This window comes from Rousettus aegyptiacus, unplaced genomic scaffold (genome assembly GCF_014176215.1).
Source record: "Rousettus aegyptiacus isolate mRouAeg1 unplaced genomic scaffold, mRouAeg1.p scaffold_m13_p_3, whole genome shotgun sequence".
Taxonomy (NCBI): domain Eukaryota; kingdom Metazoa; phylum Chordata; class Mammalia; order Chiroptera; family Pteropodidae; genus Rousettus; species Rousettus aegyptiacus.
The window spans coordinates 172,579,122-172,594,470 of NW_023416306.1; the positions used below are offsets into that span (position 1 = coordinate 172,579,122).

Consider the following 15,349-nt stretch of genomic DNA (forward strand, 5'->3'; position numbering starts at 1 on the left):
TGTTTATTCCGTGGATTTTGGGAGCTTCAGCCGTGACTCTAATAGAAGCACATACAAGCCGGACTCGGCCCCGGCAGTGCGTGTGCGTCAGTCCGCAGCTGTAAGAGTCACACTTGCGTGTGTTCACGAGCGATCGCACGTACAGCCACACTCCCCAGAACAGTGGAGGGGGCCCTGGCACGGCCACGCCCGGCTGAGAGGAGCCTGCTTCTGGCCTTGTGTTCATTGTTTTGAACACCTCTGAGATTGCTAGAGGATTTGAACTGAGTTTTCATATAAATGTATCTCTTAATTTTAAGACTATCAGAGGAGAGTATATATTACAATTAAAGTATTTTAGATATTTACCTTTAACGTATCACCAGGGCATTATTACAAAATCAGTGCAGAGATACTGGCATCTTAGGACTTTCTCAGACAGGACAGAGCGTGAGAACGAGAATGCCGGCAGCCTCCCCTCCGCTTCAGTCTCTCAAGGAGGCTGGGCCCACACCCTGTGATGTCGTATGTGGTGCCATTCATTCTGTGTACGTGTATGTATATGTTGACATACGGCACCACTTATATCAACATATATATATAAATATTCTCCGTACAGAGTATATGTTTTGGAGATCATTAAAATGCTTTCTGTGGCTCCTTAATTTTCCAGTATCAAAATAAATTATATGTTCACACAAATTATTTCCTTAAACATGTAAAGTCCAGTTCCCCGTGCTTATCACTGGCGCTGAGATGGTCTCCATCTTGTGTACTCTGTAGATCGTGCATGTTTTGTATGTAACTTTCTGAGTTTACCTAGAACAGTGAGGAATGGTATGTTTTCTGAAACAGGGTATTAGAAATAAATAATTTAATACTAAGTTAACATTTTAGTGAATTATTATGTTCGCTAGGTTATAACAGTATCTAGCTGTAACTACAGTATCTAAACGTGTTTTCCTTGTATTTATAATGGAAAAAATGTATAAAGGAACAAAAATGTGTCTAAAATTTAATTACGTGACGTTACTAGTATAAATGTAGATAAGAAGGCATTTGATAGCAACTTGAGGAGCAAAGAGCATGAACTCGAGAGCATAGAATTGCAGTGTCTTGTCTCTGACTCGGACACGGCAGAGCAGGGCCGCTGAGTGTGACCCTGATAAGGCTCGGGGAGCCCCGTTCCCCTAATGTGGATGTCTCCCCCCTTCGTGTTTGGTGCTGGGTTTAGATCACCTGTTGGTCCCTCCGCGCCAGGGATGACGCTGGCTCATTGCACTGCATCTTTGTTCTCACAGGGGACAAACCAGCAGATCAAGGCCCACGAGGCCAGCTCCGCGGTGCAGCACGTCAACCTGCTGAAGGAGTGGAGCAGCTCCCTGGAGAGAAAGGTGCGCGCCGGGCCCTGCTCCCTGCTTCTTAGTGATTTCCTCAGGTCATGTACAGAAAAAAACCTGTAGTCGTTACTGGTTTTTTTTGATAAAAGAAGCAGCATCCAGAGATTGTCAAAAAAGTAAATTCTCTCCTTGTGATCTCATGCTTATAAATGAAGTGTTTGTTCTGTTATTTTCATGGCCAAGCAAGTGTGCGGTGCTTTTTTAAAGAGTCACATCATGGTTCCTTCGCACTGATCTAGAGCAGGGACCGTCTCACTCCCAGACCTCCCGGCCAGCCCACCCCCGGCCCCGCCCGTGGTGTTATCGGGGTGCAGCCAGGCTCACTGGTCGCCGCTGGCTGCTTCTCACTCTTCAGCGGCCAAGTCGAGTTGAGCCGGAACCTGGATGGACCACACAGCCCAAAGTAGTCGCTCTCTGCCTCCTCACAGAAGGACGTTGCTAGACCCGAATCTAGACGGTTTCTAGCGTCAAATGCCTCACTGTGCTTTGTGATTTCTGAGAGACAAGCAGGAAAAGACATCTCCATGTCGCTGGTGTTCCTGTCGAGTTCTGAGCTGACACTTTGAGAGTTCGGGGCATTGAGCAGGTCCACTTCCCAGACAGGCTTCTCTCCCTGAGGCCTGGTGGCAGGCGCGCTCCTCATCAGGGCCCTCCCAGGGAGACGCTTCATGGTGCGCAGCTCAGCCAGGCCTCCTTTTCATGAGGAAAAGGTGCAAATCTCCGAGCATTGATAGAGGAGTTGTTACAAGAATAAGAACCCAGCTCAACATCCAGCAAGTGCGTGCCGAGGACTCAGAGCAGCCGGCTAGGCTGGCGTTTGTTCTGCAAAGACTGGAGTTTCTTTCTCGTTGTTGGAATTATTCAGCTAGAACCTCAGGTTATTTTGTTCTTCTGTAATGAAAATAGGGTGTTTGAGTTGGTTCAGAAAGACTGATTGTCACATTCATGGTCAAACTGTAGAAAAACTGTTCCATAAAATCTGGACTTAAAAACACATCTTCTATTTTAGAAGAGCTTAAATCAAAGGGAAATGTAGAGTGCTCCCTGAAACCGTCTGGGGCGGAGTGTTCCCAGAGAGGGCGAGGGGTCCCTGTTTTCATCCGCTGTGTGGATGTCATGCTGCACTTTTTGGAAACACACCTGCCAGGTAGACATTCTGCAGGTGATGAGTAGAAGCGGGGTTCTGCAGGCACCAGGGGTCTTTGATTAACGTATATGAATACATAAAAACAAATTTAAATAAGAGGAGCCCTTTGGTAAAGAAGTTAAGAGTTTACTGTGCCATGACGTGTTTAATGTGGGATACTCGTTCTCATCCTCAAGTAGCTGGGTTTGTTGCAGAAAAATGGCCGTCGTCTTTAGAGGCATTGCTGAGCTTTTTATCAGAAGGGCCAGCATGTGTCATGGGTCTCTTAGGTGTGAGAATAAGGGCTCTGGGGACTGTGTCCATCGTTGGCAGATGGGATTGAGTGGGCTGTAGCTCTGGGACAGGCAGAGACAGCACTGTGTCACTAAGCCCCAGGCTGGACCAGTTCTGGACGAGTCCGAGGTGTCATGCGTAGGCACATGGCCGTTTGAGATGTCATGTTTTAGGAAGGAAAGTTGATCGTGCTGAGTAAAATCCTAGGAGACCTTGCGCGATTTGTTTTCCTTAGTAAATACGTTTGTTCTGAAACAAAGCAGATTGTGTCCCGAGCAGCCTGAGCAGGGAGGGCGTTTGCCTTTGGGGTGGTTATTCTTTAAAGGGACGACGGCAGCGGCCAGCGCTTATCACTCCTGGCTTTGCCCAGATGCCCTTGGTCACCTCCGCGACACCACCGTGGTCCTCAGGCGTTGGCTGTGTCCGAGAGGCATGTCTAGTGGAGCGGCGACATTCTGAACCATCAGGAGTGCACGGTGACTGGAGTGGCAGCTGCACCCGTGTGGGGACAGACGTCTGGGGGTGGAGGGAGCCCTTCCGAGGGCCGGAGCCCCATGCGGAAAGCCTGGGACAGGAAGCCTGGCCGGAAGTGCCCTTGAACTTCACCCGGAGCTTTCAGGACAGTGCACAGTGGTTCTCGGAAGCCGGTCTCTCCTCAGCAGGAGATTTTGAAAAGTCGAGCGTGGGCTGCACGCCCAGCTGGCCTTCTCCAGGACTGCCGCGGCGTCGCAGGGGACACACAGAGCTTCGCGAAGGCCTCGGGGCCGGCCTGGCGCACACGCTCCGCGGCCCCTTCTCTGCGAGCGGTCAGTTAACTGAAGCTCTCGAGTAGCTTTTTATCCTCGCCGGGCTTTCTCGTTATGTCGGGAGAACTTTTCAAAGTATAACTTTTCGCCCAGTGGTGAGTGCGAAACAATTTAGTGGGTTGCAGCTAGCATTTTTTAAAGTTAAATAGGGTAAAATGGGAACTACCAGGGTGCATGGCGAATGACCAGGGCAAGTGTGGTTTCGTGGTACCTGCCTTCTAGGTGCACACAAACACACGGACGTGCGGCAGGCGGGGCGAGAGGTCAGACTGCGTTTCCTGCTTTGTTTCCTGGGTAAAGCTCGAAAGCCTCTCGGGTCAAGGATTTATTCGCTTTCAGTAAAATCTTTTTAAAAATCCATTCATTCTGAAGTTTAGTCAGCGGCACCTTGCCTCACCTCGTTCAGTCACTGGGAGGGGTTCAGAGAAAAGCGCTTTGCAGGACTCCCCGTTACGTCACCGGGACTGGCACTTCCTGTGCGAAAGCTTTTTTTTTTCCTAATTCTCCTTCCAGTGAACTCATAGAAGGCCTATGTTATAAAATTTTAATTGCTATCATAACTGTTAACATTAAAACTACTTTTTGTTTAAAACTACTCTTGTTTGCTTAATCGAATTTCTTTTTCAGGTGTCCTTGCTGCAGAACGAAAGTGTGGAAAAAAACAAGAGCATACAAAGTTTGCACAATCAGATATGTAGCTTCGAGATTGAAATCGAGAGACAAAAGGAAATGCTTCGAAATAACGAATCCAAAATACTTCATTTACAGGTAAGAAGCTTAAGACTATCCCCGGGTCAAAGGGTAGAGAAGCAAGTCTCGGCTCTTCTTCAGCACTTACCCGTGCGCTGTTCGAGCAAGAGCCCTGACCTTTGTCACTCTGAGGCGGCGTGACTCCCTCAAGTGAAGGCTGGGGGAGGTGGCCTGGCAGCCGCAGCCTCTTCCCTGGGGGCACACCGCTCCCCCTCCCATGCCTTTGGTTCACTGTTGGTGAAATAAGTTTACAAAAAGCCTGTGATTTTTTAAAAATTAGCTGTTTTTATTATTGTTTAAGATTTCATATTGTTCATGAGTAGTTACATATAAAGTTTCACTTCCTAAAGTGAAGTGAAGCCAAACTATTTTGTTCTGAATTTTCTAGTGGCACATACACTCACTCACCTTGTTTTGCCATCATTATCCAAAGGTATCTACACACACACACACACACACACACACACACACACACTCTGCTGTGGGAGAAGGCGGTGGCCTGCGTGGGCCTAAGGAAAAGTCACTCCTCGTCTGAGCCAGCTCAGGCCTGCACCGGCTCCTCGCTGGCATGTCGCTTTTGTAGGTACCGTCTGCACATTTGTTTGTCTATGCTGCGTGTTAGGCATGGTGACTTCCTGTGTGTCACACACACACGAGGAAGAATCACGAATAAGCTGCCTAAATGGGTTTTCCGTGTTCGTGCTGATGGTGTTTCCCTGAGCTCCGGAAAACAACCAGCAGGCGTCCTGGGAACCGTCGCGATCGGCCCCCAGGCCCTGACTTCCGCAGGCGCTGATTACATTATCGTAGTGACTGTCGTGGTTGTCCAGAGATGAGGAAAAACACAGGAAACACCACATTGTGTTAGAAGAGATGCGAGTCGTTAGCATTGAATCAGCAGAAAAAAGTATGATGTCACGTCAAACACCAATAGCTGCTGTGAGTCCCTGCGTTTGCTGAGGCCTCAGAGATGTCGCTCGGACAGGGGCCTGTGTCCCCCACGGCCCCGCTCGCCCGCCCGTCCGGGCAGCGTTCCGTGTTTGCACGTTTGCAGCGTAGCCGCTGCGTTGGACCCAGACTCGGAGAGGCGCATGGAGAGGCCAGTGAATATCGATGGGAGTAAGGAGGGGCGCGTAGCGGGCTCGTTTACACGGAGAAAGTTTGAGCGTGGAGGCGCGCTTGCCCGAAGTCACGGACATCTGCGTGCGCCCCTCCCTGCTTCCCGTGTGAAATGGTAGAATTCTCCTTACCTGTCGTAGGGCCTAATTGTCCCACACTGTACGATTTGATAGTTTTAAACTTTTGTAATTGGATAACCCTGTGAGATCTAAGAAAGACAGGGGACCCACGTCACCAGGCCGGATTTGAAGCCTGGCAACGGCGGCGGCTTCGTTAGCGCTACCGGCAGCCGGGCTGGGGGCTCGCCGGCCCGGCTCCCCGGGACAGCGCGCGTGAAGGAAAGTAGGTCGTATTTCAGGAGCGGGACTCCAACCAGACAGACGTGCTGCCCGTGGTTTCCATGAGCACTGGGACGAGCGGCCGAGGCCGGCGCCGCTGAGGGCGGGGAGCCCGGCCCCAGGGTGGGTGGCGCGGGTGGCCGCCAGTCGGGTGTTTTTATGGAAGGCGAAATGTAGTCATACCTTTGACATCACTGAGGGGTTGGGTTGCCAGCATCTGGTCGGCCATGTGAGATCTGGACTCAGTCTTTCCGTAGCCAGTGGAAGCCACCGTGGGCGTGATGCCTGCAGACGCTGGCGGCCAGCGAGACGCCTCCCCCACCCCCGGGACACTCCAGGCCGTCCCCCTCCCCGCCTGGCCCAGCGCATCGTCCCCGTCCCCGGGCCCTTCCCAGCACCCGGAGAGGAGCGAGTCTTAAAGGCACAGCGGCTCGGGGAACCGCGTACGGTGCCACCTCCCGGCCACGCTCCCCGCGGCGCGGCGCACTGGGCCTTCTCAGCTCCCCGCGGCGCGGCACACTGGGCCTTCTCACCGCTTTCTGTCCCAACGCGGGCCCCTCCTTGGACACCTCAAGCGTCTGTGACTGCCACCTACTCCAGGAAGCCTGTGCCCACCCCCAGCCTTGTGGTCGGACCACCTCAGCAGTGACATCTGTGTCACTGTTGTCTCCTTCCTGGTCCGCTTCTCCAGTAGACACACGAACCCCGCAGGTGGCAGGGGTGCGCACGGCTGCAGGCTCCCCGAGGGCCCTGGGCCCAGCAGGCGGGGCGGTCGGAGATCCTTAGAGAGAGTGAAGTGCAGAGTGTGTTTGCTGGTGCCGGCTCAGGCGGGGTGGTTTCTTAATATCTGATATTTTGAAGAACCTGCTTCTCTTAGTTAAGACAGGCCAGCTGTCAGCTCGACGCCCACGTCCCCGTCGTCAGTGGGGACCAGACGAGCTGGTGACCACTGCAGCCGGAGGGTCTGGCTCGGCCACGTTGCCCCAGCACCCTGCCACCCGAGCACTGCCCGCACTGGCTCATCGCGACAGAGTTCGGTTTCCAGGTCCCATGGACCTGAGTGACGGGGCGTGATTCTGGCCCCAAGGGGTGCAGCACACGAGACAGAGATTGGTGTTCTGGGAGCGGAGCTTTCGATCAAGGTCGTTCACAGCTTGCCATCGCTGCCGTTCGCCTCAGCTCCTGAATTCTTTGTCGCAAGAAGTGCCACGCCTGCATTTAAGATCTGTTTTTATGGAAGCACTGCAGTGGCCGAGTGTAGACCGCTCTTTCAGACTGCATTTTGCAGAGAAGGCTTGATTTGGATTGGCATTCTGCTTTGAAACTGTACCGTTTATGAAAACCAAAGATCTTCTCTAAAATAGCACATTTTCCCTTGCCGCGTGGGGAGCGTCTGTCACGAAATTTGCTCGAGCCTCATCTGCGCCTGTGCACATGCGTGTGCCCTCCTGGCCCTGCGCGTGCGGCGACTCCACGTCCCCGGGCGCGGTCGGGGCCTTGCCGCTGGCGTCGCGGCCCCCGTTCAGACCCCACAGTGCCGTTCTGCAGGCCCCAGTCCTGAGGAGGCGGCAGTTCGTGTCACCTTTTTGCCTTGGGGCTGTGAGGCTTTTGAAGTGACTCGTGGCTTGCCTTGGGCCATGGTGCAGTGCAGTTCATGGCTCACTCCTAGGTTCACCAGGTTACAAAATGGCACCTCAGAATTGTCACCAGTTATTTCAGGTTTCATTAACTTCCCCCTCATAGTCACCAGTAACCACGTTAGCTTAGCTTGTAATTTAGTAGGGAGAGAACTGGAGAAGTCACAGGTGTTACTTAGAAGTACCTTATGGGCTTGGATGTTCTTCATGGCTGTGGTGTTGTCCCCAGAAAATAGACTTTGTGACCTAAGTAAATATGCTTCTAGCCATATGCATTTAAAAATAAAAGTAACATCAGCGTGGAAGGTGTTCTCTAGAGGAATCTGTCCAGTAAATGTTAGCTAATATCGAGCTTTCTTGGAAAGAAGACAACTAACACTGTACTTTTACTCAAAAAAAGTAACCCGACCTACCATGTTTGTTCCTCCGTGGTTACGAACAGCCGGCAAAGGTGCTGAAACCCAGGTGTTTAAAAATAGGCTCACAGAAGCAGAAGTGAGCCCGGCGGGGCCCGGGGCAGCCCCGGCCGCCCGCAGCTCCGGAGGCCGCCCGGGCACTGCACTCACAGCCTCCCTGGGGCCTGCACTGCCGGTCCAGGGGGCCTTATTTAAAAAATGCAGATTTTCTTTAGAGGTAAAACCCTTTAGGTCCCGGCTTCATCTAACCAGTGGGCACACCAGTCCTTTAAAATGGACAGGCCACTGTAGCCGGAGCACGGGTCTCATGTCCCAGTTCCTGTTGTAATTGTGAATGACTTCTGTTTCTGGAAGGAACGTTTTCTCAATTATTTAAATTAAACTGGCACCAAGTCCAGCCCCACCATCGACAGCCGCGTGTGTGCCGCAGTGCCCTGCGCCCCGGCAGACACAGGATGCCGAGCGGTGGGGCACGTGGAGGAAGCAGCCGCGCCATGGGCGTCGGCCCCCGCGGTCCGCAGACCCACCGCAGGGCACTCGCCTGCTGCCGGCCGTGTGCAGATGCTCAGGCCTCGAGCAGGCGGCAGTTCTCCCCCGGAACCCAGACGGGGTGCTGGGGCGCCCTCTGCAGCCAAGGATGGGGCGCGCCTGCTGTGACTCTTGTGGTTTTGGCCCCTGCTGATGGCGCAGACCTTCGGGAACAGCGCCGCCTGCAGCACTAGTAGGCGTGACCTTGAGACCCTGGGACAGTGATGTGGGCCGCCTGCCTTGCGGTTGGCTGGGTGAGGCCTTTCTGTGCCTCTGTGTACTCCCCTGGGAAGTAGGAACCTCAGTACCTGTGTCCCTGAGACACATGAGGGGGTCAGACGAGGTGCCCGTGTAAGAGCAGGGGCCGGGCTCACCACGGGCGGGCTTTTGGCAGTGGTGGCGCGGCGCCTTCGCGGAGTTCTAACCGTGTTGCTTTTTGACGCCTTTGGCTTGGAAGCGAGTGATAGACAGCCAGGCCGAGAAGCTGAGGGAGCTCGACCAGGAGATGCGCCCGTTCCGGCAGAGCTGGGAGGAGGCCGGCGGCGTGCGGAGCAGCGTGGAGTCCCTGCAGAGCCGTGTGGCCGAGCTGGAGAGCGTGGACAAAGGCGCGGGGCAGGCGGTCCGGAACACAGGTGAGGGCGGCAGTTCGGGGGGACAGGGGACGTGCGTCTCTCACTCTCCCGGTGACCCAGGTCAGCGCTGTGGCTTCCCTCTGTGAGGCACGTGCTGCCCAGTGATGAGTGGCGCGTGCACAGAGGTCATCTTCCCCTGAGATGCCTTTGGCAGAGAGAAACGGTTCCCACTTAGACTTGTCCCCTCCACGCGATGCTGGCGTGGTCGGGAGGGGGTGCGGGGTGGCACCAGTGGAGGGCGGAGCGCCCCGCCTGCTCATCCCCTGCGCGCGTGGTATCTAGAAGCACCTGGGTCCTGCGACTGCATCCTGAACAAATACATTGAATATTTGCCTGAAAAGGGGTAACAGTGACAGGAACAAGGACTCCTGTGGTGCACGTGGCTTGGCTGAGGACGTGGAGTGGGGACAGGAGCACCTAAACCCAGGGCACGGGTGACTCTGGCCTCCAGGCTGGAGAGTAAGAGGGTGGCCGTCCCTGCCGTCGGGGGGCTCAGCGGCGGGACACAGGGTGGCTCCTTGTTGCAGACCCTGCAGGGCGGTGCCTGGGTCCCAGGGGATCGACCTGTGGCTGTGCGTGCTGGGGCCCCCCGGGGCAAGGGTCTGAGGCCTGTGTCCGGACGGCCGCATGACATCTGTCCTCCTCCAGCCGATAGCCGCAGTGTCTTCCTGGTGTTTAGTTCAAGTGCTGGTGAGCGTTGGCCTCTGACCCCCACTGACCCCTTCGCCCCTCTCTCCTCGCCTGCGCCAGGCCTGCTGGAGTCGCAGCTGAGCCGGCACGACCAGATGCTGAGCGTGCACGACATCCGCCTGGCGGACATGGACCTGCGCTTCCAGGTGCTGGAGACCGCCAGCTACGACGGGGTGCTCATCTGGAAGATCCGGGACTACCGGCGGCGCAAGCAGGAGGCCGTCATGGGCAAGACGCTGTCGCTGTACAGCCAGCCCTTCTACACCGGCTACTTCGGCTACAAGATGTGCGCCCGGGTCTACCTGAACGGGGACGGCATGGGGAAGGGGACGCACCTGTCGCTGTTCTTTGTCATTATGCGTGGAGAGTACGATGCTCTGCTTCCTTGGCCCTTCAAGCAGAAAGTGACGCTCATGCTGATGGATCAGGGGTCCTCTCGGCGTCACTTGGGAGACGCGTTCAAGCCGGACCCCAACAGCAGCAGCTTCAAGAAACCCACCGGGGAGATGAATATCGCCTCCGGCTGCCCAGTCTTCGTGGCCCAAACTGTGCTAGAAAACGGGACGTATATTAAAGATGATACCATTTTTATTAAGGTCATAGTGGACACTTCGGATCTGCCTGACCCCTGACGAGTCGCTGGGGAGGTGGACGGAGCAGAAGGTAACTCCTCTGGGCATCTGAACCGCTGTCTCCACCGAGGTCCTCGCACTCAGCAGGGACCTTGTGGAGCGGAGGAAGTGGCAGGAGGCGGCCGCGGGCCGGCGGGAGGCGGCGCGTGAGGACGTTCTCTGCAGACCAGCAAGGCCTCGGCGAGGGACGGCTCACCCTCAGCGGGACGGACACTGCTGCCAGAGAAGGTTTTCATTTTCGTTCTTAAAGATCTAGTTAATTAAGGTGAAAAACACATATTCTAAACAAAAGAACCACAATTTTTCTTCCTTAAACTTGAACACCAAAAAGAACACACACACCCCTGGGGATGGCTGGACGTGTCAGTCAGCATGTTTAGTGAAAGAAGAATTTATGAAATAATGACGCAATTCCGATATAGTCATTCTAAAATTCAAGAGTGCAATCTTGTTTCAAATACAGTATATTGTCTATTTTTAAGGCCTCATCTGGTCTCTGTTTTAATAATTTGTTTGTCAGAAGACCCTGAAGTACACCTAGGTCTTTTTCGAAAGTCTCTAAATTCAGAATCATTTTTTAATTTAAAGTTCTAAGATAATTGTTACTGCAAACATTTTATTTTAAAACGTTGATAGACTTATATTTCTTGGAAGAAAATGTAAAATATCAAACACTGGTTATCACTTGTGATAGGAAAGAGAATATTCAATCTGTTGTTATTTCTCGTTAGAAATGTAAACCTTCGATATCTGTCGTAGTAATGACACTACTTCAAAATTATTATGAAAGGAAAATTGCTCATGGATGCTGTGCATCATTTTCAGATTTATAATTGTTTTCACCCTAAAATAGGGCATTAGTTGAACTTTGGAGTTCTAAACAAAATCCTGTAGGTTTTAAAATTCTTCCCCATGTGTTCAGACAAGCTGTCGATTGCTGACCACACCGACCTCCAGTGTCCAGTGTCCGGGGATGGGCGGGTGACTTGTGCCGAAGGAGGCCACAGCAGACGCGTCTTCGTGCTGTCATGTTGCTGCATTCTGTTAGCGATCTCCGAAAGCGACATCTTTGCCTAGAGACGGGGCATGCTGTACATGTGCCTTAGATGTGACATGCTGCTTCCCGACCCGAGCTTTGTGTTCACTGTAACCCCAGCAAGCGGCAGTGTGAGCAGACTTCTCCCTTGACCGCCAGACCTGTCTCCAGGCCTCACGGCCCGCCGGGGTTCAGGCTCCACCGTGGCCTCCGGGGCCCCAAAGTGGGCCACCAGGCCCCGCCCCTGAGGCCGCAGTGGGGCAGAGGCCGTGCTTCTGCGTGACCTCCCCCCCGACCCCGGGCCCGGGGAGCCCACCCCACGCGAGGCAGAATCCCCTGAGCATTCCAGAGACCGCCGCCCTGGGCCTGCCGGGCTGGCCGCTGGGCCTCAGCACCGCCGCGCCCTCGGGAGGGTGGTCCCGGCCCAGCGGGCAGCCCGCGCTGCCCCGCGGCCTCTACTCAACTCACTGTTTACTTTCTCTCCATGGTCCAACTGTGATTAGAAGCCGGAGCCCTGCCTCCTGTGCCCCTCTGCTATGCACCGCGCTTCCTGGGTGCTCTAACCACTGACGGGTGCTACACGTGACGGGTGCTTCCTGGGCAGTGTGCGACCCACCGCATCTGTGCCACTCATCCAAAAGACGCGCCCACACGCAGCCGGCTGGGCCGCGCACCGCAGACTGCCTGCCTCCGGCTCCGCGCCGTGCAGGGACGGCTGGGCTGGTGCCCGGTGGCCCACCGTGTCCCTGGTGCTGCCATCCGCCCTGGGTGTGCCTTCGCCCCAGCGCCTGCTGGGAGTGCCCTCCTCTCGCACACCGTCCCCGTGCTTCCGAAGTGACCTCTCGGGTTCCAGGCACCTGCCGCATCCTTTGGCAGTGAAGATGCTCGCTTCGTCTCCTCTCCTTTCTCCACGCCCAGGATGGCTTTGAGGGTGGGTCACTGTCACCGGTTCTGCCCGCTCAGGAGTCACGTGTCCCCACTCATAGAGGAAGGACTTCCGGCAGGTGCCGTGGAACCACTGTTCCCTCAGAGGTGTCCCCAGCCTGCCCCAGGCTTCACCCTGGTTCCGCCCTGCACACCTCGAGGAGGGAGGACTCCAGGCAGCCCCTACCTGGCCTCAGGTGACTTCGTGGAGTCAGGGATTGCCCCCTTTGCTAAAAGTATGGACAATATTCACACATTTAGGATGAGCAACATCTCGGTCTGGGGAACAAAACGGAAGAAAAACAATTCTTCCCCCTCCCTCCGTGGGGAAGCCCGGTTGGGGCGGCTGCCCAGAAGCCGCGCCCTGGCGGGGGCTTGTGCAGGCTGGCCTCTCCCTCTCCCGAGAGGCCCGCAGGACACGGCTTCGGGAGCTGGCCCCATGTGACGCGGGAGCACCGTCCTGGGGCCTGGCCATGGTTGGTGGCACTCGGGGGCAGCAGGCTCTGTGGCCACCATCGTGTGCACGCCGTCCTTGCCGGGCCCCTGCCCAGGGCCCACAGGGCAGCAGCCTCCTGGAGGCCTGGGTGGGGCCCAGACGGGACGCCCTCCCCCGGCTCCGTCCTGCGCCTCGTGGCCGAGGCCCGACCCCCATCCTGGGCGCTCGCCCCCCGCACCCCCCGTCTGCTTCATGGGGCCCTGGCAACAGCGAAGGGTGTCAGACGCAGTGTGGTTGGGTGCACCGTTCGCATTAACTAAAAGTGACAAAACCATCCCCATACTTTAAAGAAACAGGCCCTGAGTCTCGCGCACGAGCTCAGCGGGTTGGCTTCCCAGGCAGCCGCGGGCCGGGCGGGTCCTGGACGTGCACCCCGCGGCCGCTGGCCTGGGGCTTTCTTACAAGCAGGACTTTTCTGTTCCCCAGGTTCATGGGTGACAGCAGACAGGAGCGTGGCTGGGTTCTCAGACCTGTCGCAGGAGGGTGGCGCTGGACCCCAAGAGTGAGTCTTAGTTTGTGGTCGTAGTGCAGGTGGACAGAGGATGGGTGTCATGATGGCCACTGTCACGACCCCAGTTCCCGGCCTCCTCCCAGGGCCCACCGCCCCTTAACGCTGGAACAGCTGGTTGAGCAAGAAGCCTGTGGCCCAGCGGCTCCTGCCCCCGCCACGGGCCTTCCTTGCTGTGTGACCCCAAAGGGCTGTGGCCCGCAGGGCCCGCCCTCCCTCCAGACGCCGGCCCGTTCCAGCGGTCTCGGGCAGGACTGACCCCCGAGGTGTCCCCTAGGCCACCTTGGTGAGGAAAGGGGGCAGCCAGCCTGTCTCCTCCAGGGTCCTCAGCCACCCAAGTTCGGGGCCACATGTCCCAGTCGACACCTGCAGTCATCAGTAGCACCCCCTCCCCTCGGCAGTGTCGTGGCGGGCCTGGCGCCTTGCAGCTGGTGCGTAACGTCCGGCAGAGATGTGTAGGCGGCCCCTCGGGGCGGCCGGGTCCGAGGTAGGGCATTTCCTTGTCAGCCCAAAGGCGGCAGGCAGAGCTGCAGGGCCCGGGGGTGCGGTCCCCCTCTGCAGTGAAGGAGCAACGCCAGCCCTGAGTCTGGGCCCGTCACACACACGTCCGGCCCCAGCGCCCCCGCTGTCTCCGGGGTGGGCAGGAGCTCAGACCCCGCGTGGGGCTTCCGGCCCGAACCCCAGCCTCCACGGCGTGCCCCTCCGCGCTGGGAAGGGCTGCGGGGGCTGCCGGCCGGGGCTCCAGGGCGCCTTCACACTCGTGAGCCTTCGTGACAAGGGGGCGTCCGTGCCCCTCAGCCCACGACCACACTTCCCTTCTGTTCTCCAGCCCCGGTAGTTGTGTCCACTAGGGTCCAGGTCAGGCGAGGCCAGCGCGAGGGCTGACCTGGTCATCATTCCTGTCTGTCGGGGCAGTGCTGGTGGTCACCAGGGAGCCAGGGCCAGCGGGGGGAAGGGAGGCGAGACCCAGAAGCACCCCAGGGGCGTTCTCCACCGGCCCCCGGTGCCCCGAGGCCGGCAGGCCGGGTCTGGTTCGCAGAGGCCCGAGCAGTACGTGCATTTCATTCCCGCTGCTGCTGTGTCTAGTCTGTCTTGCGAGCGCTCGCGAAGCGAAGGGGAAGTCCGGTCGGCTGCTCCACTCCTGCGGTCCGCGGCGGTTGGTTTCTGTAACTCGGTCCCCTTAGACAAGTCAGATAACCTCCAACAGCAAACTCAGTGACCTAATTGGTAAACACAAAGCGGCATTATTTCCAGGACTTCCCATCGGACGACACCTGTGGCAAAGGAAGTGTGCAAATCCATGCAGGCGATTGTGTAACACTTTTAGAATTGCATTTCTCTGGCGGCACGCCTCTCCGTTCAGCTCTGTTACCCAAAAACAAAGACCAAAGAAAGGCCAGTTTCCCATTTGACTCTGTATTTTTAATCTGCCTGTTTTAAAAATTGCCGTCTGTGGTAACCGCTCGCTGCGAGGACCCATCTGGACAGTCCAAGTGGTTGTAACCAGTGATTCGCGTCCCGTGTTTTTCTGCTCTTCTAAGAAAAAAAAAAAAAAGACAGTTTAAGTTATTGCTCAGCAATAATCATGTTGCTAATGTGAGTTAACAACATGTCCAATTTTCTGATAGCATTATTATGTTTCATATTTTTGTTTACTGTATATTGTGTGAGGTTTTATTTGGTATTTATTTGTGTTTTGAGGTCTTGCGATGTTTTTGTGTTTCTGATGCTCATACCTAAAGTTTGTAAGGGTGTAGAATGTCAAACTTTGAAATGCTGAACTGTCTTACTAGAGGAAAATAAAGCTGACTAAGGAGGCTTGGTCTCTTCCTCACAGTCTCGCAGATGTTGGGGGCGGCCGCCAGTCCCACCTGCCGGGGCCTTCCAGGCCATCCTCTCAGAAGTGACCTGGGCCGGGACAGTGACCTGGGTGGTCACGCAGAAGGGCCCACACTTAGTGTAATGCTCTGCTGTCACTATTTTGAAACTCTTAATTTTTAAAAGGGCCCATGTGCTTATCTTGCCCTGGACCCCACAG

The 15,349-nt window shown here is 55.7% G+C and overlaps 1 protein-coding gene across 4 annotated transcripts in view; it reads left to right on the forward strand.

Moving 5' to 3' along the window:
- TRAF3 (TNF receptor associated factor 3) overlaps positions 1-15,129 on the forward strand; it is a 91,570-nt gene extending 76,441 nt beyond the window's left edge. For all 4 annotated transcript variants that reach the window (XM_036239498.1, XM_016165988.2, XM_036239499.1 and 1 more), the window contains 4 exons: positions 1,281-1,373; positions 4,233-4,373; positions 8,851-9,025; positions 9,776-15,129. In XM_036239498.1, the coding sequence (XP_036095391.1) occupies positions 1,281-1,373; positions 4,233-4,373; positions 8,851-9,025; positions 9,776-10,347 (981 nt within the window). In that variant the 3' untranslated portion in view covers positions 10,348-15,129. The remainder of the gene's footprint in view (positions 1-1,280; positions 1,374-4,232; positions 4,374-8,850; positions 9,026-9,775) is intronic.
- Positions 15,130-15,349: the final 220 nt, after the last annotated feature.